The sequence below is a fragment of the Ornithorhynchus anatinus genome, chromosome 5 (genome assembly GCF_004115215.2).
Source record: "Ornithorhynchus anatinus isolate Pmale09 chromosome 5, mOrnAna1.pri.v4, whole genome shotgun sequence".
Taxonomy (NCBI): domain Eukaryota; kingdom Metazoa; phylum Chordata; class Mammalia; order Monotremata; family Ornithorhynchidae; genus Ornithorhynchus; species Ornithorhynchus anatinus.
The window spans coordinates 13,210,463-13,236,785 of record NC_041732.1 but is presented as its reverse complement, the minus strand read 5'-3'; the positions used below and the strand labels follow the sequence as shown (position 1 = coordinate 13,236,785).

General features: G+C 55.5%; 1 protein-coding gene across 2 annotated transcripts; it reads left to right on the top strand.

Moving 5' to 3' along the window:
* Positions 1–14,127: 14,127 nt before the first annotated feature.
* SNX33 (sorting nexin 33) lies at positions 14,128–24,673 on the top strand. 2 transcript variants are annotated; one of them, XR_003759804.1, is made up of 3 exons: positions 14,293–15,734; positions 22,441–23,277; positions 23,362–24,673. XR_003759804.1 is itself a non-coding variant. In XM_029065570.2 (2 exons), exons 1-2 carry the CDS (start codon positions 14,315–14,317, stop codon positions 22,692–22,694), a joined length of 1,674 nt encoding a protein of 557 aa, XP_028921403.1. In that variant the 5' UTR covers positions 14,128–14,314; the 3' UTR covers positions 22,695–24,673. The 2 variants fall into 2 exon arrangements, 1 of the variants encoding a protein (XP_028921403.1); XM_029065570.2 differs by having other exon boundaries at positions 14,128–15,734; positions 22,441–24,673.
* The last annotated feature ends 1,650 nt before the right edge of the window (positions 24,674–26,323 follow it).

Here is a 26,323-nt window from a genome sequence, read left to right as displayed (position 1 = left end):
GCATGTTTTAAAAAGGCATGGAGTAGAAACGCTTTAAAACACTCACCCATCCCTTCTTCCCTCCTTGACTACCATCTTCAACTTTCCAGTGGCTTCTTCCCTACTGCTTTCAAAGGTGCTTTTGACTCCCCTATCAAAAAAAAAAAAATCCCTCCCTTGACCCCATGTGATCCAGCTATCTCATCTCTGACCATTTCTCTCCAGACTTCTTGAGAGAATTGTTTACACCCATTGTCTCCACTTCCTTTCCTCCAATTCTCTCCTTAATCTTCTCCGATCTGGCTTCGGCCCCTCTTCCTTCCACAGCCCTCTCTAAAGTCAGTCAGCGTGTGCAGAGCACTGTCCTAAACCCTCGGGAAAGTAGTGTGGCTTAATGGAAAGAACACGGGCTTGGGAGTCGGAGGTCATGGGTTCTAATCCCGACTCTGCCCCTTGCCCCTTGGGCAAGTCACTTCACTTCTCTGTGCCTCAGTTCCCTCATCTGTAAAATGGGGATTAACTGTGAGCCTCACGAGGGACAACCTGATTATCCTGTATCTACCCCAGCGCTTAGAATAGTGCTTGGCACATAGTAAGCGCTTAACAAATACCACCATTATTATTACAATATAATAGATTCATTCCCTGCCCACGACTAGCTTACAGTCTAGAGGGAGCTGAGAGTCTAGAAGGTAGCCAGTGACATTCTTTTTGCCAAATTCATTCATTCATTCAATAGTATTTATTGAGCGCTTACTCTGTGCAGAGCACTGTGCTAAGCGCTTGGACTGGACAAATTGGTAACAGATAGAGACAGTCCCTGCCCACTGACGGCTTACAGTCTAATCGGGGGAGACAGACAGACAAAAACCAAATCTGACAACCTCTACTCTCTCCTATTCCTGCTAGACCTCTCAGCCACCTTTGATAGTCTGTTACCGATTTGTCCATTCCAAGCGCTTAGTACCGTGCTCTGCACATAGTAAGCGCTCAATAAATACTATTGAATGAATAGATCACCCCCTTCTCCTTGAAACTTTCTCCTACCTTGGACTCATGGACACCTTCCTCTCTTCGTTCTCTTCCTCTCTCTCTGACCACTCCTCAGTCTCCTTTGCTGGCTCCTCCACCTCCCAACTTCTGACAGCGAGGGACCCTCAAGGCTGAATTCTCCATCCCCTTCTCTTCTCCATTTACAACCAATCCCTTGGAAAACTCATTCGCTCCCATGGCTTCAACCACCATCTCTATGTAGGTGATTCCCAAGTCTACATCTCCAGCCCTGACCTCTCTCCTTCCCCGCAATCTCGCATTGCCTCCTGCCTTCAGGACACAGCTACCTGGATGTCCCGCTGTCACCTCAAATTAAACATGTAAAAAATAGAATTTATTTTCCCACCCCTGCCCTCCCTCTCTCTTTCCCATTACTGTAGACAATCCCACTATCCCTCCTATCGCCCGAACCCTTAACCTTGGTGGTGTCCTTGACTCCTCTCTCTCATTCCACCTACATATTCAATCTGTCACCAACTCCTGTCACTTCTACCTTCACAACATTGCTCAAACCTGCCCTTTCCTCGCCATCCAGCGCTCAGCGCTTAGAACAGTGCTCTGCACATAGTAAGCGCTTAACAAATACCCACATTATTATTATTATTAGAACAGTGCTCCAGCACTTAGAACAGTGCTTGGCACATAGTAAGCGCTTAAGAAATGCCATTATCATTATTATTATTATCTGAACTGCTTCCAAGAGTTATCCTATCCCGCCTTGGTTACTGTGTCAGCATCCTTGCTCCTCCTGTCTCTCCCCACTCTAGTCCATACTTCACTCTGTTGCCTCGACCGTTTTCTTACAAAAACGTTCAGTCCGTATTTCTCCACTCCTCAAGAACCTCCAGGGTTGCCCATCCACCTCCTCTTCCAACAGAAACTCCTTTACATTGGCTTTAAAGCACCCATCTTACCTCTCCTCGCTAATCTGAGAGCTCACCTCCTCCAAGAGGCCTTCCCAGACTGAGCTTCTCCTTTTCCCTCTGCTCCCTCTCTTCCCCCCTCTTCACCTCCCCTCAGCTAAGCCCCCTTTTCCCCCCCTTCCCTCTGCTCCTCCCCCTCTCCCTTCCCCTCCCCTCAGCCCTGTGCTTGTCCGCTCATCTGTCTATATTTTTATTACCCTATTTATTTTGTTAATGAGATGTACATCACCTTGATTCTATTTATTTGCTATTGTTTTAATGAGATATACATCCCCTTGATTCTATTTATTGCTATTGTTTTTGTCTGTCTCCCCCGATTAGACTGTAAACCCGTCAATGGGCAGGGACTGTCTCTATCTGTTGCCGAATTGTCCATTCCAAGCGCTTAGTACAGTGCTCTGCACATAGTAAGCGCTCAATAAATACTACTGAATGAATGAATGATCTCCTACTTCAGCCCAGCCCTCACACTCTGCCCCTCTAGTTCCAGATTATTCACTGTGCCCTGATCTCATCAATCTCAATCGATCAATCCATCATATTTTTGAGCACCTACTATGTGCAGAGCACTGTACTAAGCGCTTGGGAGAGTACAATACCACAGAATCAGCAGACATGTTCCCTGCCCACAACGAGTTTACGGTTTATTTTGCCACTGAACCCTTTCCCGCATTCTCCTCCTGGTCTGGAATTCCCTCCCTCTTCATATGCGCCAGATTATTATTATTGTGTTATTGGTGAAGCGCTTACTATGTGCCAAGCACTGTTCTAAGCGTTGGGGTAGATACAAGGTAATCAGGTTGTCCCACATGGGGCTCACAGGCTTCATCCCCATTTTCCAGATGAGGTCACTGAGGCACAGAGAAGTGTCTCCCCTCTAGACTGTAAACTTGTTGTGGGCAGGGAACGTTTCTGTTAATTCTGTTTCTGGGAGTTGCCTCCCAAGCGTTTAGTACAGTGCCGGGCACATAATAAGCGCTCACTAAATACTAATGATTGACTACAGAGAAGCAGCATAGCTCAGTGGAGAGAGCCTGGCCTTGGGGGTCGGAGGTCATGGGTTCGAATCCTGACTCAGCCACTTGGCAGCTGTGTGACTGTGGGCAAGTCACTTCACTTCTCTGGGCCTCAGTTAACCTCATCTGTAAAATGGGGATGAAGACTGTGAGCCTCACGTGGGTCAACCTGATTACGCTGTATCTATCCCAGCGCTTAACACATAGTAAGTGCTTAACAAATACCAACATTATCGGTATAAAAGAGTTGGAAGATACATTCCCTGCCGGGAAGAGCTTACAGTCTAGAGGGGGAGATGGACATTAAAATAACTAAATTAGGGATATGCGCATAAGGGCTGTGGGGAAGGGGATTAAGGGTATATTTTTGTATATATATTTGTATATATTATTTATTACTCTATTTTGTTAATGATGTGTATATATCTATGATTCTATTTATCTTGATGATATTGACGGCCAGACTACTTGTTCTGTTTTGTTTTGCTGCCCGTCTCCCCGCTTTAGACCGTGAGCCCGTCGTTGGGGCAGGGATTGTCTCTCTCCGTTGCCCAGTTGTACCTTCCAAGCGCTCGGTACAGTGCTCTGCATATAATAAGCGCTCGATAAATACGATTGAATGAATGAAGGGTACAATGGAAGGGCAAGGGCGTCCCGGAGAGGAGCTGCTCCTGGTTGCTCCAGGGCCTGGGGGTGTGTGGATAAGGGGATCTTATCAGCCCCCGGCTGCCTTCCCAGGGCGGCCTGTTCCTTCTCCAGGTCGGACTGTCCCCTCTCCGGCCACTCCTGCCCTCCCAGTTGATGTCCCTCTGTTCCCCATGTCCCCCTGATTTCCAGAAAACTGGAGCTTAACTACCAAAGGGAGAAAGTGATGTTTATGTGTCCTTTGTTGCAGTAGCAGGGCAGCCACCCTCCTGCCCCCCTTCCAATCCCCGCAACCCCTGCAAGCCTGGGGACCTTGACTTTCCCTACAGAGAACATTTTCCTGAGCAGTAGGGGGATGGAGTCAGGCTTGGAGGCTGCCCCGAAGATGGACACAAAGTGATGAGAAGAAGGTTGGAAAAATAACACTTTTTTTCAGCTTTTGTAATGTAGTAATGATAACGATGATGATGGCGTGTGCCGAGCAGTGTTCTAAGTGCGGGGGCAGATACAGGGTAATCAGGTTGTCCCATGTGGGGCTCACAGGCTTCATCCCCATTTTCCAGATGAGGGAACTGAGGCCCAGAGAAGTGAATTGACTCACCCAAAGTCCCACAGCTGACAAGTGGCAGAGGCGGGATTAAAACCCACGACTTCTGAGTCCCAAGCCCGGGCTCTTTCCACTAAGCGATTTTTTAATGGAAGATTGTAGTCATAAGAAAAGTAAAATGCCTAAGGAATATAGAAATCTGATCACCCTCATTTTCTTGACCCATCTCTCCTCATCCCTCTGCTTCCCTGTCCCCCTAATCCATCTCGTTCCTCTTGCTCCCCATTTCCTGGATTTCCTTCCATGTCTTTGCCTCACTCTGATTTATCATATACCAGCTTCCCTTTACCCCCAAATAGAAAAAAGAAAAACAGCAAGCACTGGAAAAATGAAATCCCTTGACCTTTTAGGGTACTGAGGGGAGCATCTGGTAGTAGCGCACTCGACTCCTCCAGTGTTAACCTCACTGTACCTCGATCTCAACTATCTCGCCGTCGACCTCTCGCCCACATCCTACCTCTGGCCTGAACCGCCCTCCCTCCTCCTATCGGACAGATAATTCGTCTCCCCCACTTCAAAGCCTTATTGAAGGCCCATCTCCTCCAGGAAGCCTTCCCTCCTCTCCTCTTCTCACACTCCCTCCTGGGCCTCTATACTTGCTCCTTCATTCATCTTCTCTCTCTTCCCCATGGTGTATATGTATATATAATAATAATGTTGGTATTTGTTAAGCGCTTACTATGTGCCGAGCACTGTTCTAAGCGCTGGGGTAGATACAAAGTCATCAGGTTGTCCCACGTGAGGCTCACAGTTAATCCCCATTTTACGGATGAGGTAACTGAGGCCCAGAGAAGTGAAGTGACTTGCCCACAGTCACACAACTGACAAGTGGCAGAGCCGGGAGTAGAACCCATGACCTCTGACTCTGAAGCCCAGGCTCTTTCCACTAAGCCACGTATGTAGCTATAATTTATCTATTTATTTATCTATTTATATTAATGTCTACCTCCCCCTCTTGACTTTGAGCTCGTTGTGGGCAGGGAATGACTTTGATGTTATATGGTACTCTCCTAAGTGCTCAGTAGAGTGCTTTGCACACAGTAAGCGCTCAGTAAATACAATTAATGATAAATTATAATAATAATGAAGTTTCCATCCTTTGAGAGAGAGACAAGGACAGAAACCTTTAGGTCCTGGCTAGCACAGGACAGGGAACTCCAATCTGTTCAGATCAGTGAGTTATTCCATAGCCAGCAGCAGAGGGGTAGGGAGAACTTGATATTCGTCCCACCCTCAGCCCCAGAGCACTTGTGTATATATCAAGAGAAGCAGCGTGGCTCAATGGAAAGAGCCCGGGCTTGGGAGTCAGAGGTCATGGGTTCGAATCCCGGATCTGCCTCTTGTCAGCTGTGTGACTGTGGGCAAGTCACTTCACTTCTCTGTGCCTCGGTTACCTCAACTGTAAAATGGGGATTAACTATGAGCCTCACGTGGGTCAACCTGATTACCCTGTATCTACCCTAGCGCTTAGAACAGTGCTCTGCACATAGTAAGCGCTTAACAAATATTATTATTATCTGCAGTTTTTGATTTATTTTAATGTCGGTCTCCCCTTCTAGACTATGAGCTCTTTGTAGGCAGGGAACATTTCTACCAACTCTGTTATACTGTACTCTCCCAAGCAATTAGTTCAGTGCCCTTCATACAGTAAGCACTCAATAAATACCACTGATTGACTGATTAACAACCGCCATCATCACTGTTATTACTATTTTCCAGATCTTCACGGCCTCCTCTAGTGGAACCACCGAAGGATTTCTTATTCCTACACCGGGATGAGAGGTTCGGTGAACACCTTTCATTTTCACCACTGATCAAATTTATTTATAAAATGTAAACTCCCAGCTACTCAGCCACCCACTGTTTGCGTCCCTTATTGTATTTAATGACTCACATCCTCTCTCTTTCTGTTTCATCCCCACCCGTCACCATCCCTCGCAAGCTTACCTTTTTCTATTCATACTCATCTCGCCCAACCTACTCCCACAAAGAATAGCAACGGAAACAAAGAACCAGGAAGGAAGGGATAGTTTTGTCTTCCCCACTTGCTCCAACTCCCCACTTACAGCTCGTTTCAGGAGTGTCCATTTGGTGTGAGGGAAACTAAATGTCAAAGGAACAGGGGATTGGAGGTGCTAGAGGGGAGGGGAAAACTGAGGGGAGGGGAAAGATATTTCAGACAGCTGGGTTGGGGAGGGTGGAGTTGGAGAAGGTGAGCTAGTAGTGAACCCCTTTTTCCCCTTTGTTTTTTGATTGCCAGCCCTTTGGGGAACAGGGATCATGTCTAATCTTCACCCTGTTTTTTATTCCCGGAGCGTGGTACAGTCCTTAGCACAGAGAAGGTCCCTTATAAATGCAATTATTATTATTATAACTACTATTGATATTACTACTACCCTGGCCTAGTGGTAAGAACCTGGGGGGTCAGGGGATGTGGGTTCTGATCCTATCTGCTGGGTGACCTTGGGTAAGTCACTTCAGTTCTCTGGGCCTCAGTTGCCTCATCTGTAAAATGGGGGTTAAATCCTCCTCCCCCCTACATGTGAGCCCCATGCGGGAGAGAAGCAGCATGGCTCAGTGGAAAGAGCACGGGCTGGGGAGTCAGAGGTCATGGGTTCAAATGCCTCTGTGCCTCAGTTACCAAATGTCTCTGTGTCTCAGTTCCCTCATCTGTAAAATGGGCATTAAGACTGTGAGCCCCATGTGGGACAACCTGATCACCTCTTAATAATAATTATGGTATTTGTTAGGCACTTATTGTGTGCCAAGCACTGTTCTAAATGCTGGGATAGATACAAAGTGATCAGGTTGTCCCACGTGGGGCTCGCAGTCTTGATCCCCGTTTTACAGATGAGGCAACTGAAGCACAGAGAAGTGAAGCGACTTGCCCCACATCACCCAGCTGACAAGTGGCGGAGCCGGAATGAGAACCCACGACCTCTGACTCCCAAGTCTGGGCCCTTGCCATTAAACCCCGCTGCTTCCCTGGATAAATAGATAGATGGTAAGCGCCCAGAGAGCAGCAGTCTCTCCCCTCTCATCTCGGTAATTCTAGCAGAGAAGCAGCTGATGACAGGCAATTTGGACGGCAGTGCCTATTTATATGTCGGGCTGGTACATAACCTCCCAAATGGAAGCTCCGTCCGGAAGATAATGAGCCCCTTGAGCTTTAGCGTGGTGTGTTTGCTGGTTTCCCCTGAGGGGTTCTAATATTGTTGGCCAAGAATACGGAAACAAAGTCATTGGTGGGAGAGCAGCGTGGCAGAGTGGAAAGAGCCCGGGCCTGGGAGTCAGAGGACCTGGGTTCTGATCCCAGCTCTGCCACTTGCCTGCCCCATGACCCTGGACAAGTCACATTGCGTGGTTTAGTGGAAAGAGCCCGGCCTTGGGAGTCGGAGGTCGTGGGTTCTAATCCCCGCTCTGCCACTTGCCAGCTGTGTGACTTTGGGCAAGTCATTTCTTTTCTCTGTGCCTCAGTTATCTCATCTGTAAAATGGGGATTAAGACTGTGAGCCCCACGTGGGACAACCTGATCACCTTGTATCTACCCCAGCGCTCGGCGCACATAGTAAGCACTTAACAAATGCCGTCATTATTATTTCTCCATGCCTCAGTTTCTCCATCTGTAAAAATGGGAATTCAATATACCTGCTATTCCTCCTTCTTAGACCCAAAGCCCCATGTGGGACAGGGACTGTTTCCGACCTGATTATCTGGCATCTGCTGCAGGGCTTAAAATGATGCTTGACACAGAGTGAGCATTTAATAGATACCATCTTCTCGTAGTCAGAGTAGGGCAGGGAACGCGTCTGCCAATTCTGTCGTATCGTACTTTCCCAAGTGCTTCGTACAGTGTCCTGCAGATAGGAAGCACTCAATAAGTACCGTTGTTCTGTAAAAGTGCTTTCTGTCGGCAGCGTTGGGTCAGTCCAAAGGCCAGAGTGGCATTTGCTTTTGTGTGTGACTGTGTGTGTGTGAGCGTGACTCAGTGGAAAGAGCCCGGGGCTTGGGAGTCAGAGGTCATGGGTTCGAATCCCAGACCTGCCACTTGTCAGCTGTGTGACTGTGGGCAAGTCACTTCACTTCTCTGTGTCTCAGTTCCCTCATCTGTAAAATGGGCATTAAGACTGTGAGCCTCACGTGGGACAACCTGATTCCCCTGTATCTACCCCAGCGCTTAGAATAGTGCTCTGCACATAGTAAGCGCTTAACAAATACCAACATTATTAGTATTATTATTTTGTGTGTGACACATTTGTGTGTGACTGTGGGCAAGTCACTGAACTTCTCTGTGCCTCAGTTACCTCATCTGCAAAATGGGGATGAAGACCGTGAGCCTCACATAGGACAACCTGATGACCTTATATCTACCCCAGCGCTTAGAACAGTGCTCCGCACATAGTAAGCGCTTGCCAAATACCAACTTTATTATTATGTTCTTCAAATGTCCCTTTAGAGATGATATCTGTTGGTGAAGAGCGGTCCCCGGCGACCATATTTCTGTAAGGGTTTCCCTCCCTCCCCTCAGTCCGTCCGTGTCTTCTAATGATTTTTGCGCAGGTCGTTTGCCCGTTGCCATTCGCGAACAGTAAGGACTGTTGAGTTGGAATCTCTCCTGTTCTGAAGGAGGAAAGTTCAAACACTCAAGGGTTGGGAGTGGTTAACTTGAAGGGAGTGATGGCTTGTGTATATTTAGAGCTTTGCCTCATGTAAACAGATAGAGCTCCCTTCACTTCCAGCTCTGGGAGGATCCCTCGGTGATGGGGTGGGAGAGAGAAGGGATGAACGCATTCAGCCGACGCGCCTGCCCCGTGACATTTAAAGTCCTCGTGGCCATTTAAGACTGAAGAAACTATTTTCAAGCTGGCTCCTTTGGTCACCTCCTTCGGTGGCCTTCCCATTCTGGGGGCCACTGGGCTGCATCCCCTGCCCCTGGAGGAGTTCTGCACCTGCTAGGGGCGGCAGAAAAGGTGGTAGGGTCGGCCTTGCTGTCCCCTTCAGACCCGATATTTGACCCCACACGAGGTCTTCTCTGTGCTGTACGAGGAGGAGGTGGTGGGATCAATTTGTACTTCACGGTACAGGGGCTTTTTACAAAGAAATAGATGGTTGCAGTGAAGTCACTATTCTCTCTTTCTCCTGCCCACCCCGCACGCTCCGCTCCTCTGCCGCCCACCTCCTCACCATCCCCCGTTCTCGCCTATTCCGCCGTCGACCCCTGGGCCACGTCCTCCCGCGGTCCCGGAACGCCCTCCCTCCTCACCTCCGCCAAACTAATTCTCTTCTCCTCTTCAAAACCCTACTTAGAGCTCACCTCCTCCAAGAGGCCTTCCCAGACTGAGCTCCCCTTTTCCTTCTGCTCCCTCTATCCCCCCATCACCTCTCCGCAGCTAAACCCTCTTCTCCCCCCTTTCCCTCTGCTCCTCCCCCCTTCCGTCCCTTCCCCTCAGCACTTTACTCGTCCGCTCAACTGTATATATCTTCATCACCCTATTTATTTTGTTAATGAGATGTACGTCACCCTAATTCTATTTATTTGCTATTGCTTTAATGAGATGTTCTTCCCCTTGATTCTATTTATTGCCATTGTTCTTGTCTGCCTGTCTCCCCCGATTAGACTGTGAGCCCATCAAAGGGCAGGGACTGTCTCTATCTGTTACCGATTTGTACATTCCAAGCGCTTAGTACAGTGCTCTGCACATAGTAAGCGCTCAATAAATACTATTGAATGAATGAAAGTCGGTCAAGAAGCCGCACGGCCTGGTGACAAGAGCACGGGCCCGGGAGTCAGGGAACCTGGGTTCTCATTCCAGTTCCGCCACTCGTCTGCTGGGTGACCTTGAGCAAGTCGCTTAAATTCTCTGTGCCCCTGTTACCGCAGTTGTAAAATGGGGGTTAATAGTAATCATAATGATAATCATCACAGTGATAATTACTGCATCTGTTAAAGTCTTACTATTGTGCCAAGCACTGTGCTAAACCCTGGGGCAGGTACAAGATCATGAGGTCCCACATGGGGCTCACGATTGAAGTTGGAGGGAGAGCAGGTAGCTGCAAAGGGTTCTGTGTCCCACCTGATGATCTACCTGATGTCCCACTTGATGACCTACCTCAGCAATGGGTACAGCACCTGACCTGGAGTAAGTAAGTCCTTAGGGAACACGTTTCCCAGCTCTGTTATATTGTACTCTCCCAAGAGCCTAGTACAGTGCCTGGCACATGGTAAGCGCTTAGGGAACTTGTCTCCCAACTCTTGTACTCTCCCAAGTGATTGGCGGCAAGAACCCGGCCTGGGGAGTCAAAGGACATGGGTTCTAATCCCGGCTCCGCCACTTGTCTGCTGTGTGATCTTGGGCAAGTCACTTATTTTCTCTGTGCCTCAGTTATCTCATTTGTAAAATGGGGATGAAGACTGTGGGCCCCTCGTGGGACAACGTGATGACCTTGTATCTACCTCAGTGCTTAGAATTGTGCTTGGCACATAATAATAACAATGTTGGTATTTGTTAAGCGCTTACTACGTGCAGAGCGCTGTTCTAAGTGCTGGGGGAGATACAGGGTAATGAGGTTGTCCCAAGTGAGGGTCACAAGTTTTCATCCCCATTTTACAGATGAGGTAACTGAGGCCCAGAGAAGTGAAGTGACTTGCCTACAGTCACACAGCTGACAAGTGGCAGAGCCGGGATTCGAACCCATGACCTCTGACTCCTAAGCCCGGGCTCTTTCCACTGAGCCAGGCCGACATAGTAAGTGCTTAACAAATACCACCATTATTATTAGTATTAGTAGTAAGTGCTCAATAAATATGGTTGATTGATTGAATAACAAGTACCATTTAAAAAAAAGTCAGTCCACCTCCCTGGGCAGCGGGGATGATTCCAATCTAGGCTTTGAGGTCACTCAAGCTCCCCCTTGGCATAGCAGTCGATCATTCTTTGTGTCGTGGTCATTAGAGAAGCATCATGGTGTAGTGGTTAGAGCAAGGGCCTGGGAGTCAGAAGGTCATGGGTTCTAATCCCGGCTCCGCCACTTGTCTGCTATGTGACCTTGGGTAAGTCACTTCACTTTTCTCTGGGCCTCGGTCCCCTCATCTGTAAAATGGGGATGTGAGCCTTGGGAGCCCCAGGTGGGCCAGAGACTGTGTCCAACCCGATTTGCTTGTGTCCGTCCCAGCGCTTAGAACAGTGCCTGGTACATAGTAAGCACTTAAAGATTGAGACCGTGAGCCCCATGTGGGACAAGGGCCTGTGTCCAACCCGATTTGCTTGTGTCCATCCCAGCGCTCAGAACAGTGCCTGGCACCCAGAAAGCGCTTAACAATGACTGTAATCACTGTTATTTTTATTCGCTCATTCATTCAATCGTATTTATTGAGCGCTTACTGTGTGCAGAGCACTGGACTAAGCGTTTGGAAAGTACAGTTGGCCAACAGATAGAGATGATCCCTGCCCAACAACGGGCTCACGGTCTAGAAGGGGGGAGACAGGCAGCAAAATAAAACGAGTAGTCTTCAATAGCATGAGAAGAGATCAATAGAATTGTAGATTGATACACATATAAATCTCTCTGTCTCCCCCGATTAGACTGTAAGCCCGTCAAAGGGCAGGGACTGTCTCTATCTGTTACCGATTTGTCCATTCCAAGCGCTTAGTCCAGTGCTCTGCACATAGTAAGCGCTCAATAAATACTATTGAATGAATGAGTGAATATATAGATTATATTAGCGATATATTGGTGATTTTGGAAGCCGAGTGTCCAACTCTGGGCGTGTGTCCAACCCAGGGGCGGCGAGGTCGATGCGCCGTGCGGCCTGCAGGGGGCGGCGTGGAGCGGGCGGCGTGGAGGCGGCGGGCGGCCTGCAGGGGGCGGCGTCGAGGAGGCGGGCGGCCTGCAGGGGGCGGCGTCGAGGCGGCGGGCGGCCTGCAGGGGGCGGCGTGGAGCGGGCGGCGTCGAGGCGGCGGGCGGCCTGCAGGGGGCGGCGTGGAGCGGGCGGCGTCGAGGCGGCGGGCGGCCTGCAGGGGGCGGCGTGGAGCGGGCCGTGCTCCCGGTGGGTGGGTGGGTGGGTGTCCCGGGCCAGCTCGGTGCAGCGCGGTGCTGCGCGGTGCGTTCGGAGCTCTGCAAACTTTGCGCTTCTCCTCCTTCCCCCGCCACCCCCACCGGGTGCATCGCGGAGAAGCCCGCGGCGTGAGCCGCCCACCCGGGCGGCCGAGGCCCGGCGGGGCACGGCGGAGCCCCCCGGGAGCCCGGGACCGACATCCAGGACATCATCATCTTCATCATCATCATCCCCCCCAGGACAGACCCCGGGGGCCACTTCGGGACCAGGTGGCGGGGGGGAAAGCTCGCCCCTCCACCCGGGGAGGAGCGTCCCGGCCCCCGGTCCCTCGTCCCCCGGTCCCTGCTGGAGCCCGTGGCCCCCGGCGGTGGCCGGGACTCGGTGGCCGAGGGCGAGTGTCGGTGCCTGGACGTCGCCGGCGACAAAATGGAGTGAAAGGAGGAGGAGGAGGAGTTGGGATCGTCGTGCGGGAGGACCCCGCAGCCGCCACGACCGAGCCCGGGGAGGTAGGGGTCAGTCCCGGCCCAGCCAGGGGCCACTAGGCCCGGTCCCCGGGGAGACCGGCCCCCTTTCCTCCTGCCATCCCCCCTCTCCTTCCCATCCCCTCCTTTGCCGAATTCCCCTCTGCCCCCCATTCCCTCCCCAACCGCGAAAATTACTCTCCCCCCCCCCCAAAAAAAAATCCGACTTCTTGCCATTGATTAAAAAGTTTGTTATGGAACTCACCCCAGCCCTTGGGCGGTGCTTTTGAGCTCAGCCCGGTCCGAAAAGTTCCCCCCGGGGACCCTAGTGGGGGGCTTTGGGGGAAATAGGAGTGTGGAGGGGGTCTCGTCTTCCCCTTTCCGGACGGGTTGGGGACCCAGTTGTCCGGTAGAGGAGCCTGGAAGGGGACCAGGAGTCCACCAGACAAAAGATCCCCCCGGCTTCCCTCCCCCTTTCTCCCCTCCATCACCCCCCGGGGTCCCCCGTTGCCGGGCCGTAGCCCCCCACCTCCAACCCGAGGCACCTCCTCAAGCCCCCCACCCCAGAGCAGTTTGGGGGTCGGGGTCCAAACCTCCCCCAGGCCCTTCCCTTTGGGGGAGCCCCCCCCCCCCAAGTTCCACCTCTATGGCTGTTGGGGGCCCGAAAAGTCCGTCTTAACTTTCCCCACTTTGGAGTGGTTGTGTAAGCCTTGGTCCCCCCTCACTCCCACCCCCCCACCCCCCCGCCTTGGTGAGGCGTGACACATCCACACTTGGATTTCTTTCGGGTTTGTTTTCTTTCTCTCCGGCCCTCCTGGGCTTGGTGGACTTTTCAACCCCCAACTCCCTCCAAAACAAGGGAAGGAAGGGAGGCCAGGAATGTGAGCTACCCCCCGCCCCGCCTCCACTCCCCCTTTCTTCCCATTCCCCCCCATCCCTCCCCAGTTGCCCCCCATCCCCGTCCCCATCTCCCCAGCCAGCCGCCCGGCAGAAAGGTGCCCGGGTTTCTCTGGAAGAGACTTTTTCCTGTCCTGGATGGATTTCGGGGTTTGTGGTTTGCAAGAGGGATTTTTTTTCTGTCCGAGGACTTCATTCCGGCAAAAAGTGCCTTTCCCCCCCGCCGCCACCCTCCCGGGGCATCTCCGAGGCGCGGCTTGGATTCTGGTGGGGGAGAAGAGGCGTGTAAAACTCCAGCCAAGGGCACCCCGCTCAGGCCGAGAAGGCAGCGCCCCCAGAATGACAGCTCTACGGAGGCGCCGGCGCGTGCCTCAGGATTATATTCGCAGCTAAAAGAAGAAGCCAGACCCCGGTGGTGATTGCAACTAGGCTTCCTGGCTCTCGTGTCTCTTTCCACCGAGCAAGCGATTCCGCCGTAACCCTCCTTCGAGCTCCCCAGGTCGAGCCGCCGGGGCGGAAAAGGAGCGGGGTCGTCGCGGGCCGAGAAGGCGCGCGGCGCGTGCGCGTGGGGGTTTGCGGTCGCGCGCAGCGGTCCTCCTTCCTTAAAGTTTGGTTGGGGGCGACGCCCCCGCTCCCCCTCCGCCCCCACCCCCTGCCCCCCACCCCCGGCCCCAGCCATGGCGTTGAGAGCCCGAGCGCTGTACGACTTCCAGAGCGAAAATAAAGAGGAGATCAGCATCCAGCAGGGCGAGGAGCTGGTGGTGTTCAGCGAGCACTCCCTGGATGGGTGGCTGCAGGGCCAGAACAGCCGCGGAGAGACGGGCCTGTTCCCGGCCTCCTACGTGGAGGTCCTGCGCGCCCGGTCCGGGTCCAGCCCCGCGGGCTCCCCCGGCAGCGACGGCGTCTTCCCCGGGGCCCCGGCCGGAGGCGGCCGCTGGGGCAGCTTCGAGGACGAGGACGAGGACGAGGACGACTGGGACGACTGGGACGACGGGGGGACGGTGGTGGAGGAGCCCCGGGGGGCCGGGCCGGGGGCCAACGGCCACCCGCCGCTCAACCTGTCCTACCCGGGGGCCTACCCCAAGCAGCACATGGGCTTCCGGGCCGCGGGGCCCCTGGAGCGCCAGGACAGCTCGGCCTCGGCCAAGAGGGGCAGCGTGGTGGGGCGCAACCTGAACCGCTTCTCCTGCTTCGTCCGCTCCGGGGTGGAGGCCTTCATCCTGGGGGACGTGCCCCTGATGGCCAAGGTGGCCGAGACCTACTGCATCGAGATGGGCCCCCGCGGCCCCCAGTGGAGGGCCAACCCGCACCCGTTCGCCTGCTCCGTGGAGGACCCCACCCGGCAGACCAAGTTCAAGGGCATCAAGAGCTACATCTCGTACAAGCTGACCCCCAGCCACGCCGGCGCCCCCGTCTACCGGCGCTACAAGCACTTCGACTGGCTCTACAACCGCCTGCTGCACAAGTTCACGGTCATCTCGGTGCCCCACCTGCCCGAGAAGCAGGCCACCGGCCGCTTCGACGAGGACTTCATCGAGAAGCGGAAGCGGCGGCTGGTCCTCTGGATGGACCACATGACCAGCCACCCCGTGCTCTCCCAGTACGAGGGCTTCCAGCACTTCCTCAGCTGCTACGACGACAAGCAGTGGAAGATGGGCAAGCGGCGGGCCGAGAAGGACGAGATGGTGGGCGCCAGCTTCCTCCTCACCTTCCAGATCCCCACCGAGCACCAGGACCTGCAGGACGTGGAGGACCGCGTGGACACCTTCAAGGCCTTCAGCAAGAAGATGGACGACAGCGTCCTGCAGCTGAGCAACGTGGCCTCGGAGCTGGTGCGCAAACACCTGGGGGGCTTCCGCAAGGAGTTCCAGAAGCTGGGCCAGGCCTTCCAGGCCGTCAGCCACTCCTTCCAGTTGGACCCCCCCTACAGCTCCGACGCCCTCAACGGCGCCATCTCCCACACGGGCAAGACCTACGAGGCGGTCGGGGAGATGTTTGCCGAGCAGCCCAAGAATGACCTCTTCCAGATGTTGGACACCCTGACCCTCTACCAGGGGCTGCTGTCCAACTTCCCGGACATCATCCACCTGCAAAAAGGTAAGCTCCCCTGCCCCCCTCCCCCCCTGCCTCGCCCCCTTCCCCTTCCCGCCCCCTCCCCGGAGAAGGGGGAGGGTCTCCCTTCTGGCCCGTTAGCTCAATCCGAGATAGGGGAGGTTGACTGGGGGGCTAACTCGGGGCGGAGCGCCGTACTGAGCGCCTGGGAGGGGACGGTACACTGGAGCTGGGAGACACGATCCCTGCCCCCAGAGCGGCAGGGAACCCCTCAGCACCTAACGTCCTCCCGGGCGTTCGGTTCATTCGGTCGTATTTATTGAGCGCTAACTTTGCGCAGAGCACTGTACTGAGCGCTCGAGAGAGGACGGGATAACAGTAAACACGCCTCCCCAGAAAAATGCCTCCCATCCAAGGAGGTGTTCTCACCCCCTCCTCGAAGGGGAGGAAACCGCCGTGGTTGGCGGGCCCTGAGGCCCGGAGACGTGGAGGGTGACTTCTCGGGACGTCGGCCTCGGTAGCAGAGTTGTGACCGGAACCCAGGACTTCCGTTCCCCAGCGCGGAGCCTTCTCCGCTAGCCATGAGTGTCCGACTCCTGTCTCTTCCTCTTACGTGCTCCCCCCGCCCCCAGCAATCCTCTCCTACATCCATTTTCCCCTCCCCCCCATTCCAGCTCTGGGTGGGGAGGGACCGGATGGGTAATGAGTAGATGCAGCGTGGGTGTCTGTTGGGTGTCCTTGGGCAAGTCACTTAACTTCCCTGAGCCTCAGTTTCCTCCCCTGTGAAATGGGGACACAATACCCTTTCTTCTTCTTACTAAGCCCGGATGCCCTACGTAGGGCAGGGCCTGCATCCGACCTGATGATCTTATGTCTATCCCAGTGCTTAGTGCGGTGCTCGACCCAGAGTCAGCACTTCACATATACCCCGGGCATTATTATTATTATTAATAGTTACTATTATTATTGCCCCAGCCCTGGGCAGTTGTCCCGGGAGCGACGGCGGATTAGCCCTCCTGCCCTCTCCTCGTTGCCCGGCCGGGGTCAATTGACTAGGGGCTCTGGCCGAATGAGTCAGGGCGAGGGGTTGGCTGGCGACCGGCCGGGCGGCCCGGGCTGGGGTTAGATCAGCCGGGGAGCCTGTGCCGGGGTTTGGGAAGCCCTTGAAGAAAGGGAGGGAAAAGGGGTTAGCGCCGAGCTGAACCCAGCCCGGAGCGTCCTGACTTGGCTGCGCCGGAGCTAGGTCAGAGGGAGGTGTGTCCCGCCCCTGGGGAGCCTGGGATGGGCGGATGCTGGCCCCATCTCCGCTTCTGGCACTCGGGCAGAACGTCTGAAGGGATTGGGTTTGGCCGACCAGCTGGGAGGAACCAGCCAGCCCGTCAGGCCGCCGGGGTACCAGGGCCACTCTGGGAAGGGGGGTGGAGGGAAGGGGAGAGGGGTGTCTCTCTTCTCATGAACCCAGGGAGCTGGGCGGGCAGGGGCGGGCCCGTGCCTCGCTCTGAGCTCTCCCTCTGGGAAGGGGGCTGAGGCTCGGGGAGACCCCCGCTCTGTCTCCCCCGTCCCCTAGGAAGGAGGAGCGATGGATGTCCGGCTCCTGCCCGAAGGCCTCCAAAGGTGGGCTCCCCGTCGCCGGGCCTGGCGGCCGGCCGGGAGCTGGGACGGGCGCCCCGCCCGCAAAGCCGCCGGAGGCTAGGGAGCGGGCCGAGGCTCCGCCGGGCGCTTCTGGAGGCCGGGCGAGGCGGCGGCCGGATCGGCCGTCGCGGGAGGCAGGGTGGGTGCCCGCTGCTCGGATCGGACTGGTCCCGGCTCCTCTACCTCCTCCCGACTCCGCCTCTGCTAGGCAGGCCCAGAGCCTTTGGGGGCTGTCCCGCCTTCCCCCCGGGCTCTGACCTCAACCCCGGGCTTCGATCACCTCGTTCCAGCCACGGTGCCAGGGAGACTCTGCACCTCTTCTGGCTGGTATTGACAGATCCCCCACCACGCGGGGTTGGCCACACTCCCAGAGTCCTCTCGCCCCGGAGTGAGTCTGGGCCGGCCGGCCGCTCTCCAGCCTGGTGTCCGCGGCCGGCCTCCACGGGACCCCCGCCCCTCCGAGTTCTTGGGCCGGCGAGGCCCGGGAACACCGAAATCTAGGCAGAGGCTTCAGCGGTGGCAGAGAGTTAGAGAGGGGCTGGGATGCCAGGGCCCTGAGAACCCCGTGGAAGCAGGGGTCGCATCTACCAACGGTATTGTCCTCTCCCGGCCATTTAAAGCAGTGCTCGGCACAGAGTAAGCGCTCAGTAAGTACCAATAGTGATCGAGGGTAGAGCTGCCCCCCGAAATACTGCTCAGGATGTAGAGCAGGGACCGTGGGGCAGGAGTTGTCCTGTTCTGGCTGTCTCGGAGGGGTGCAGGCCCCCTAGTTGCCTCTCCACGGGGCCGGGATTTCCCATTCACTTTCCCATCCCTCCCTCTCCTCCCAGAGGGCATTGTTCCTCCCCCTCCCCATCTCCCACACCCTCTCCACTTTCCCTGGACCTATAGTCTTACTTTTACAAGCAGATAATCCCCCTCCCTCCCACGCCCCCCGGGACGACAGCCTACACCCGGCCCCGTGGAAGCTCCTGGATCCGAGGACAAATGGAAGCAGCCGCTGGAAGGTCACGTGATCGCTGTTTTGGGCAACGCCAACCACCCAGTTTCACCGCGTCCCAGGAGGCCGGGGGGCCCCGGGGGAGCTCAGCCTGGAGCAGCTGGTTGAGAAATGGCTCCCTGCTCCCCGTGAGGCTGTTGACCCCCCCAGGGGGGGAAGGGATGGAGACAGATAAAGGCTTGGGTCGGTGCTCCTGGGACCCGCGGTGCCCCGGGCTGGGAGCAGGGAGCCTGGTCAGGTGGTTTTGGGCGGAAGCGGAGACTCACACATGCCAAGTCCCAAGAGCTGGTTAGACCTGATCTCTGCCCGGCCTCCACCGGTGCGAGGGAGCCGGTGTGCTCCGAGAATCACCGGCGGTGAAACTGCAGCTCTCTCCAGCAACACCACCGGATTACCGCTCCGTCCCTCCTTCCGCGCGGCTCTGATCGTGGCCAAGCCCGGGGGTGCCTTCCTGCCTTCAGGGGCATCCGCTCCCCCGTTCCCCAGTCCTCCTCCCGAGACACACCTGACAGGCACTAATCCGGAATCGTTGGCATTAGCAAATGGCAGCAGGAGGGATTGGAGTTAGATGTGAAGAAGAACTTTCTGAGCAGAAGGGTGGTGAGACGTTAGAATAGGTGCATGTAGGGAGGGCCGGGGGTGACGTGTTGAACGTCAGTCTCACCCGGTAGCGGGTGAAGTGCCGCACTCTGATCTGGGGAGAGGAGACGGGTTGGGGAGGGGGCTTGGTCTTTCCCACCCCGGGTCAAAGGTCAAACTCAGGGCTTCTGGGAGTCAGGCTCAGGTCGGGATGGCTCCGAAGACCAGATGGGCTGGGGGCTTAGAGGCTCTTGGGCCCTGCTAAGGTTGACGCTTGGACTTCTGGCTTGGGAACATTCGTTTCTTTTAATGGTAAATATTCAGGGCTTACTCCACACTGTGCTTAGTGCTGGGTAGATGAAAGGTAATCAGAAAGGACACAGTCCTTGTCCCACCTGGGACTCACTGAAATGCTGCTGCCCCTCTCCTTCCTCCCTCTCCCCTTCCTCCTCCTCCTCTTTTTCTTCGGCTTCTTTTTATTCTTCCGCTTTCTATGCGTCAAGCCCTGTTCTAAGATCTGGGGTAGATACCGGTTAATCAGGTTGGACGCAGTCTCTGTCCCACATGGGGCTCACAGCCTTAAGTAGGAGGGAGAACAGGTATTGAATCCCTATTTTACAATTGAGGGGCACTGGGGAGGAGAAGGGAGTGGACTTTCTCCCCCCTCGACCCAAGGCTGAATAGCTGGGACTACCCCAGCCCCATTGCCAGCAGTAGCGGGGCGGATGGGAGGTGGGGGGGACCTCAACCAATCGGTCAGTCCTGACGAATTTCAGGGAGGAGAGAACCCTGCTGGCCGGGACCTCATTCCCTCATCCCACCCAGATGTGACCTTCCCTGGGTGGAGTCCAGGCTGCTAGCGCCTAACAGCCGCAGCTTTGGTCTGAGCTTCCAGAGACACTGGGGCCTAGTGGGGCTTACTGGGGCCTACCCTTGCCTCTGTTTGTGGAGGGCCTGGGGCCGCTTGCCCAGGGAGCGGGAGTCCGTCCTCCGGGAGAGTTGTTTTGGAGCTGTAGGATGGACCTCCTTGAGGCTGGGGTTCCGACAGATTCAGCCCCCCCACCCCTAACCCCGGGGCAGATTGGGATTCAGCCCCTCCCCACCCCTCAAAAAAACCTGGCCCTTTTTGGTCTTCTGATAAACCCTCTTGGTACTGACACTGATGCCCAGGGAGGAATATTAATAATAGCTGTAGTATTTGTTAAGCACTTATTATGTGCCAAGCGCTGTATTAAGCGCTGAGGAAGGGACAGGTTAATCAGGTCGGACACAGCCCCCATCCCACACAGGGCTCACGGTCTAATTAGGAGGGAGAACAGGTATTTAATCCCCATTTTACAGATGAGAAAACAGGCCCAGAGAAGTGAAATGACTTGCCCAAGTTCACACAGAAGGCAAGTGGCAGAGCTGGGAGGAGAGCCCGGGTTTTCTGACTCTCAGGCCCGTGCTCCTTCCACAAGGCCATCCTGCTTCTCCATTGACCTCCAGAGTGAGGTCATCTTAAAGTCCTCCACCGGCTGAGGCCTTATATAATAATAATAATAAGTTGGTATTTGTTAAGTGCTTACTATGTGCACAGCACTGTTCTAAGCGCTGGGATAGATACAGGGTAATTAAATTGTCCCACGTGAGGCTCACAGTCTTTATCCCCATTTTACAGATGAGGGAACTGAGGCCCAGAGAAGTGAAGTGACTTGCCCACAGTCACACAGCTGACAAGTGGCAGAGCCGGGATTCGAACCCATGACCTCTGACTCCCAAGGCCGGGCTCTTTCCACTGAGCCACGCTGCTTCCCTTGTAGGCTGGGTCAGCAATCCCCCTGCCTCCAGGCAGGACTGCACCTAGACCCCCCTCCGCCAGGCAGGGGAGACTCAATTCTGTTATCAAGTTCTCTGAGAAAAGAGGTCCTGTGGCTCTCTGGGAAGCCCATTGCTTTTTTTTAATTATTATTTATTATGCGTCAGGGACTTTAGGAGGTTCTGGGGCAGATACATATCCCACGTGGGGCTCACAGTCTTAATCCCCATTTTACAGATGAGATCTCTGAAGCACAGAGAAATGATGTGACCTGCCCAACGTCACACAGAATTCAAGTGGCAGAACCAGGACGAACTCAGGTCCTTCTGACTCGCAGGCCTGAGTTCGATCCACCAGGCCACCCGGCTTCAACCCACCAGGAGTCCCTTACCCTGTAGTGTAGAGCCTTCATCTCTGTTTCTGCCCTGAGTGAAGAGGGCAGGCAGCCGTGCTGTAGGCTGTCACCCCTCGACCCATCAGCCATCTGCCTCGGAGAGCAGAAGAGTGGTGGGACGTGGCCTCAGCCCGAGGCGTAGGTGAAAGAGCCCTGGGGGACGATCGGAGGACCCGAGTTATAATCCCAGCTCTGCCACTTGCTTTTTGGGTGACCTTGGGTCAGTCACTTCACTTCTCTGGGCCTCATTTTCCTCATCTGTGAAATGGGAATTCAGTACCCATTCTCTCTTCCTCTTAGATTCCGAGCCCCATGTGAGACCAGTCTGATTATCTCGTATGTACCCCAGTGCTCAGTATAGTGTTTGGTGCATAGTAAGCACTAAACAAATATACCATTATCATCATCATCAGAGTCTTGGTGATTTGCAAGGGAGCCCTTTATAACCAGCTTCAGGGAAATAGTCAACAAATCCCCAACCTCCCCACCCCATTCCCCATCAATCAATCAATCAATCAAATTCCCTCTCTTGTAGCCCCTGAGCCCTTTCGTGCAGCGACCCTCCTTTCCCAGCCTATGACAATGACATTTATCGAGCGCTTACTATGTGCAGAGCACTGGACTAAGCACTTGGGAGAGTACAGTACAATAGAGTTAGCAGACACGTTCCCTGCTCACAGCGAGCATGTGGTCTAGAGGGGGAGGCAGGCATTCATGTAAATAAGTAATTTATAATATGTCATTTATTCATTCAATAGTATTTATTGAGCGCTTACTATGTGCAGAGCAAATTGAAAAATATGTACATAAATTCTATGGGGTTGAGGGTCAAATAGGAGTTTGAGTCCTGCCCAGGTCAGAAATCTGCGGCCCGGCCTAGCCCGATCTGACACGCCTAGCCCTGGTCCGACCCGAGCAAGCCCTCAGGCCGGTGGGGTGTGACCTTACTTTTGGCAGGCGGGCCCAGAGTTCAAGGTGGGTCACGTGTGCCCGCCGGAACTCGCGTCGGGACTTCCGGGCGTGCCCGGTTGTGCCGCGGCTGACCTGTGTGCTCGAGGCGAAGGTCTCGTCCCCCATCCCGAGGAGGCCCCTGAAGGAACCCCAGAGCCCCTTGTCCCGAGTCGAGCTTGGTCCCGGGATCCGGGATTGTGGAGACGCAGGGTCTGGGAGGCGGAATGTGGCCTCAGGGGGACCCGCCGGGCTGCCAACCAGCCCAGAGGGTTTGTGGGAGAGGACGAGGACCCAGGGCCCCCTTTCCTCGTGGTGGTGGCGGCGTCCTGCCGGGCCGGACTCCGTGACCCGGCTCATCCCTGGCTCCGTCCGGGGTCTCCGGCCTCCTCTTCCTCAGGAGCCTTCGCCAAGGTGAAGGAGAGCCAGCGCATGAGCGACGAGGGCAAGATGGACCAGGACGAGGCGGACGGGATCCGCAAGCGGTGCCGGGTGGTCGGCTTCGCGCTGCAGGCCGAGATGAACCACTTTCACGAGCGCCGTGTGCTGGACTTCAAGCAGATGATGCAGGCCTACCTGAAGCAGCAGATCCTCTTCTTCCAGCGCGTCAGCCAGCAGCTGGAGAAGACCCTGCATATGTATGACGGCCTCTAACACACATCTCCCTACCCCCGGCCCAGGGCCCCTCGCTCTCCTCCATCCGCTAGGACCCCGCAGGGACTACTTTTCAGGAGGCTGAGCGGAAGGGGAAACTCGGGACAGATATGACCAAATTCCACCTTCTCCCCTTCCCTTGAGGGTGTGTGTTTGTGTATGTGTGTGCGCGGGGGGTGTGTGTGTGCACGTGTGTCTGTGCACACGTGTACTTGTGTTTGTATGGATGCGCACCCGACCCGGAGCTGCTTCGCTGAGACCAAACAGGATGTAATGACACTAATGACTTCGGGACCATCCAGACCCACCCTGGTTCAGCCTCCTTCTGGCCCAAGCGGGGACCTGGGTTCAGGGGAACGCGCCCGCAGAGGCAGGGAGGCCGGGAAGAGGCCCGGCCGGGCAGAGGCGACCGACAGTTGAAGACCCCCGGAGGACTTTAGAGGTGGGCTGGCCCGGGGAGGCCTTCCTGGGTCTCTGAGCCCCGGGGCCGATGGGGTCTCAGGCTTGACGTTCTTTCCATCCCACTGCCCGATCCGGATGGGGTCAGCAGAGCAGCGGTGGGCGACTCTTTGCAGTGGGGCAGGTAAGCGGACGTCCCTCCACCCAAAACCAAATCCACTGCCTTTTACTTCCAAGTTGACAAGGCATTGTTTTCTTTCTCCTGCAGAATTCAGTAAAGGCCATGGTGGTGGGCTTCTCTCCCCGATTCCTGCTCTCGCCCACCCAGGCTTCCCACCTTGGCCGGAGTCCCGTGTCCTTCCACTGGTGAGGGGGAGAGACCACAGGATCTGCACATCCCCGGCATTTGGGGTGTGCCCCAGTCAGAGAGCTGGAGCTTGTATCCGCTCCCTCCACCCAGCCAGGACCCCTCACCCCAGCCAGGATCCCTCAGCCCAGCCACTTGGGATGGATTTGAGGCCCCGTGTGCCTATGACATACGGTGCCCCAACCGTGACCCACGGGCTGCCCATACTCGGTGTCCTGAGCCAGTGGCCGTGGGCCTTTCCTCCCACGTGACCTTCCCTGAGTCCACCAGCAGCAAAGACCTCTAGGGTCCCGGGGATGGGGTTTGGAAGCTCTGGGTCTGGGCTCGGGGGGCCCAGCTGACCTGGCATTCTTCCTTTAGATCCCTGAAGGCTCCAGGCTTAGGGGGAACCTGACTCTTGGGATCACCCTGCCCGGCAAGGGCCCTTTCCAGTCCAAAATCCCTGCCAAGTGGCCCATCTGGGAGCCAGCCCCCAGACGAACCCGGCTCATGATGGGGCAGCCCTTGGGTGGGGCGTGGGACCTCGCAGGGAAGGGTTCCAGTGAGCCCAGTGGCTCCCCGGGGAACGGGGTGCCTCTCCCCGCTCCCCTCTTCCTCCCCACAAAGTCAGGCAGAGACGTCTCTGGCTGTTGTTGTTTACATCCTGGCAGGAGCCGCCATCCGCCCGCCCGCCCGCCTCCGCAGAGGGGGCCCAGCACAGGCGCGGTGCCCCTGCGACAATGGACAGATGGACAGATGTGCTCTGCAGCTGGCTCACCCCCCGGGGGCTGCGGGCAGCTGCTCTGCCGCTTTTTCCTTTTTCTTGGAAATCCTTTTACAGTTTTGTTTGTTTTTTTTAAAAACCATCAAGACCCAACTCCAGAGGTGCCCCGGCCCCCCTTGGCTCTGCCGGTGATGAAGCGTTGGAGCCGGTGCCGGGGGTGAGCGGGCACGGGTGTCCTTCCTTGGGAAACCTGACGTGGAGAACCTTGGGGGCTTCCCTGACGGTCATGCGGTTTAGAGGTGGAGGGCATCGAGGGTCCAGGGTTTGGAGGTACCGGAAGGAGCCTCCCTCATTTGGGCTAGCCCTCTACCCCCAAGCCGCCGTCCCCTCCCCTCCAGGGCCCACTTTTCAGAGGCACCCGTCTGGCTGGGTGGGGGAAGTTTTGCTGTCGATGGAAAATGTTGAGAATAATGAAAGCGAAAGAATAAAATGCTAAAGGGAAAACCGTCAGACCCATACTCCCCCTTATCCCTGGCAATATCGAGCGTCTGACGTGATCGGAATGACTGTTGAGGTGTCCCGGCCAGCCTGGGGACCCGGGGGTGGGGGTGACTAGAAAAAGCAGCCTCATTGAATCCCCCACAGCAGAGACTGTCGGGGCTGCCAGGGCTGAGACCCCCAATCTATAGTCAAACAGAAACCAGGCACTTTGGGAAGGGTAGCCTTCCGAGGGCTAACCTCTCTTCCTATTCCTGATCTGGCCACTCTTTGGGCAGATTTGAGGCTGGTGGGCAGGGGTGGGCCTCAAGCCATCTGACCTGCAGCCCTCCCATCTGCAGCAGGTGGGGCCTTTCCTACTTCCCCAGAGATTTGAGCCCCATTGGGAAATAAATACATATGTACTGAGATTTGGGCTGCGGGAGGAAGGGAGGCCAGGAGGAGGCTGGGAGGCAGCAGGGGGATCTCCCAGTTAATAATAATGGTTACCTTTTTTTTAAGGGCTTTCTGCGTGCCAAACACTGTCCTAAACACCAGGATAGATACGCTCACGTCAGACACCGTTCCTGCCCTGTGGGGCTCACAGTCTAAGAAAGTATTTCAACCTCATTTTATACATTTGCCCAAGGTCATCCAGCAGGCACGTGGCAGAGCCGGGATTAGAACCCAGATCCTCTGACTCCCGGGCCCGTGTTCTTTTCACTAGGCCCTGCTACTTCTCAGCTGCCCCCTAGCCGGCAGGCCCAGGATCTGTCGGGTAGCAGAGGCACTGTGCTCATCTGGGGGAAGTCTTTTGGTGCCCTGAGAACGGTCCCGGTAGGTGACTGGGTGAGAGGCCGGTGGGCCCGGGTGTCTCCCACCCACCGCCTCCAAGAGGCGGGACAAGGACGCCTCCTAACTGGTATGCGGTGGTGGGAGCCGGCAGGACTCCTTCAGCCCCTGACGACCTCGAGCTTCCTTCTTGGGTTCCTCCTCTTCGGGTTTCCACTTCTTGGAAACTGCAGGAAGTGTGGGCTGCTCGGAAATAACATGCCCTGCCTGAAGCAGGCAAAGTGTGTCCCTGTTTGTGGAGCGGCGCTCTCACGTGTGCCCGCCCTGTGGCCTTGGGGGCGGATCGGTGCTCACAGGTGTCCTCATTGTGTCCCTGTGGGTGGAGCGGTGCTCTCACCCGTGCCCGCCCTATGCCCCGCTGTGTTTACCAGACCTCTCACTCTTGCTCACCCTGTGCCCCCATGCAGTAATAATAGTAATTACTGTACTTGTTAAGCGTTTACAGTGTGCCAAGCACTGGCAAAGCGCTGGGGTAGATAGCAGGTAGTTAGGTTGGACACAGTCCCTGTCCCACATAGGGCTCACACTGTTCATCCCATTTTCCAGGTGAGGGAACTGAGGCCCAGAGAAGTGAAATGACTTGCCCGAGGTTATCCAGCAGATATCTGGCAGAGCCGGGATTAGAACCCCCGACCTTCCAACTCCCAGACCCGTGCTGTATCCACTAAGCCACGCTGCTTCTCAAAATAATGGTATTTGTTAAGTGCTTACTATGTGTCAGGCACTGTTCTAAGCGCTGGGTGCAAATCAGGTTGGACACAGTGTCTGACCCACATGGGGCTCCCAGTTTCAATCCCCATTTTCCAGATGAGGGAATTGAGGCAAAGAGGA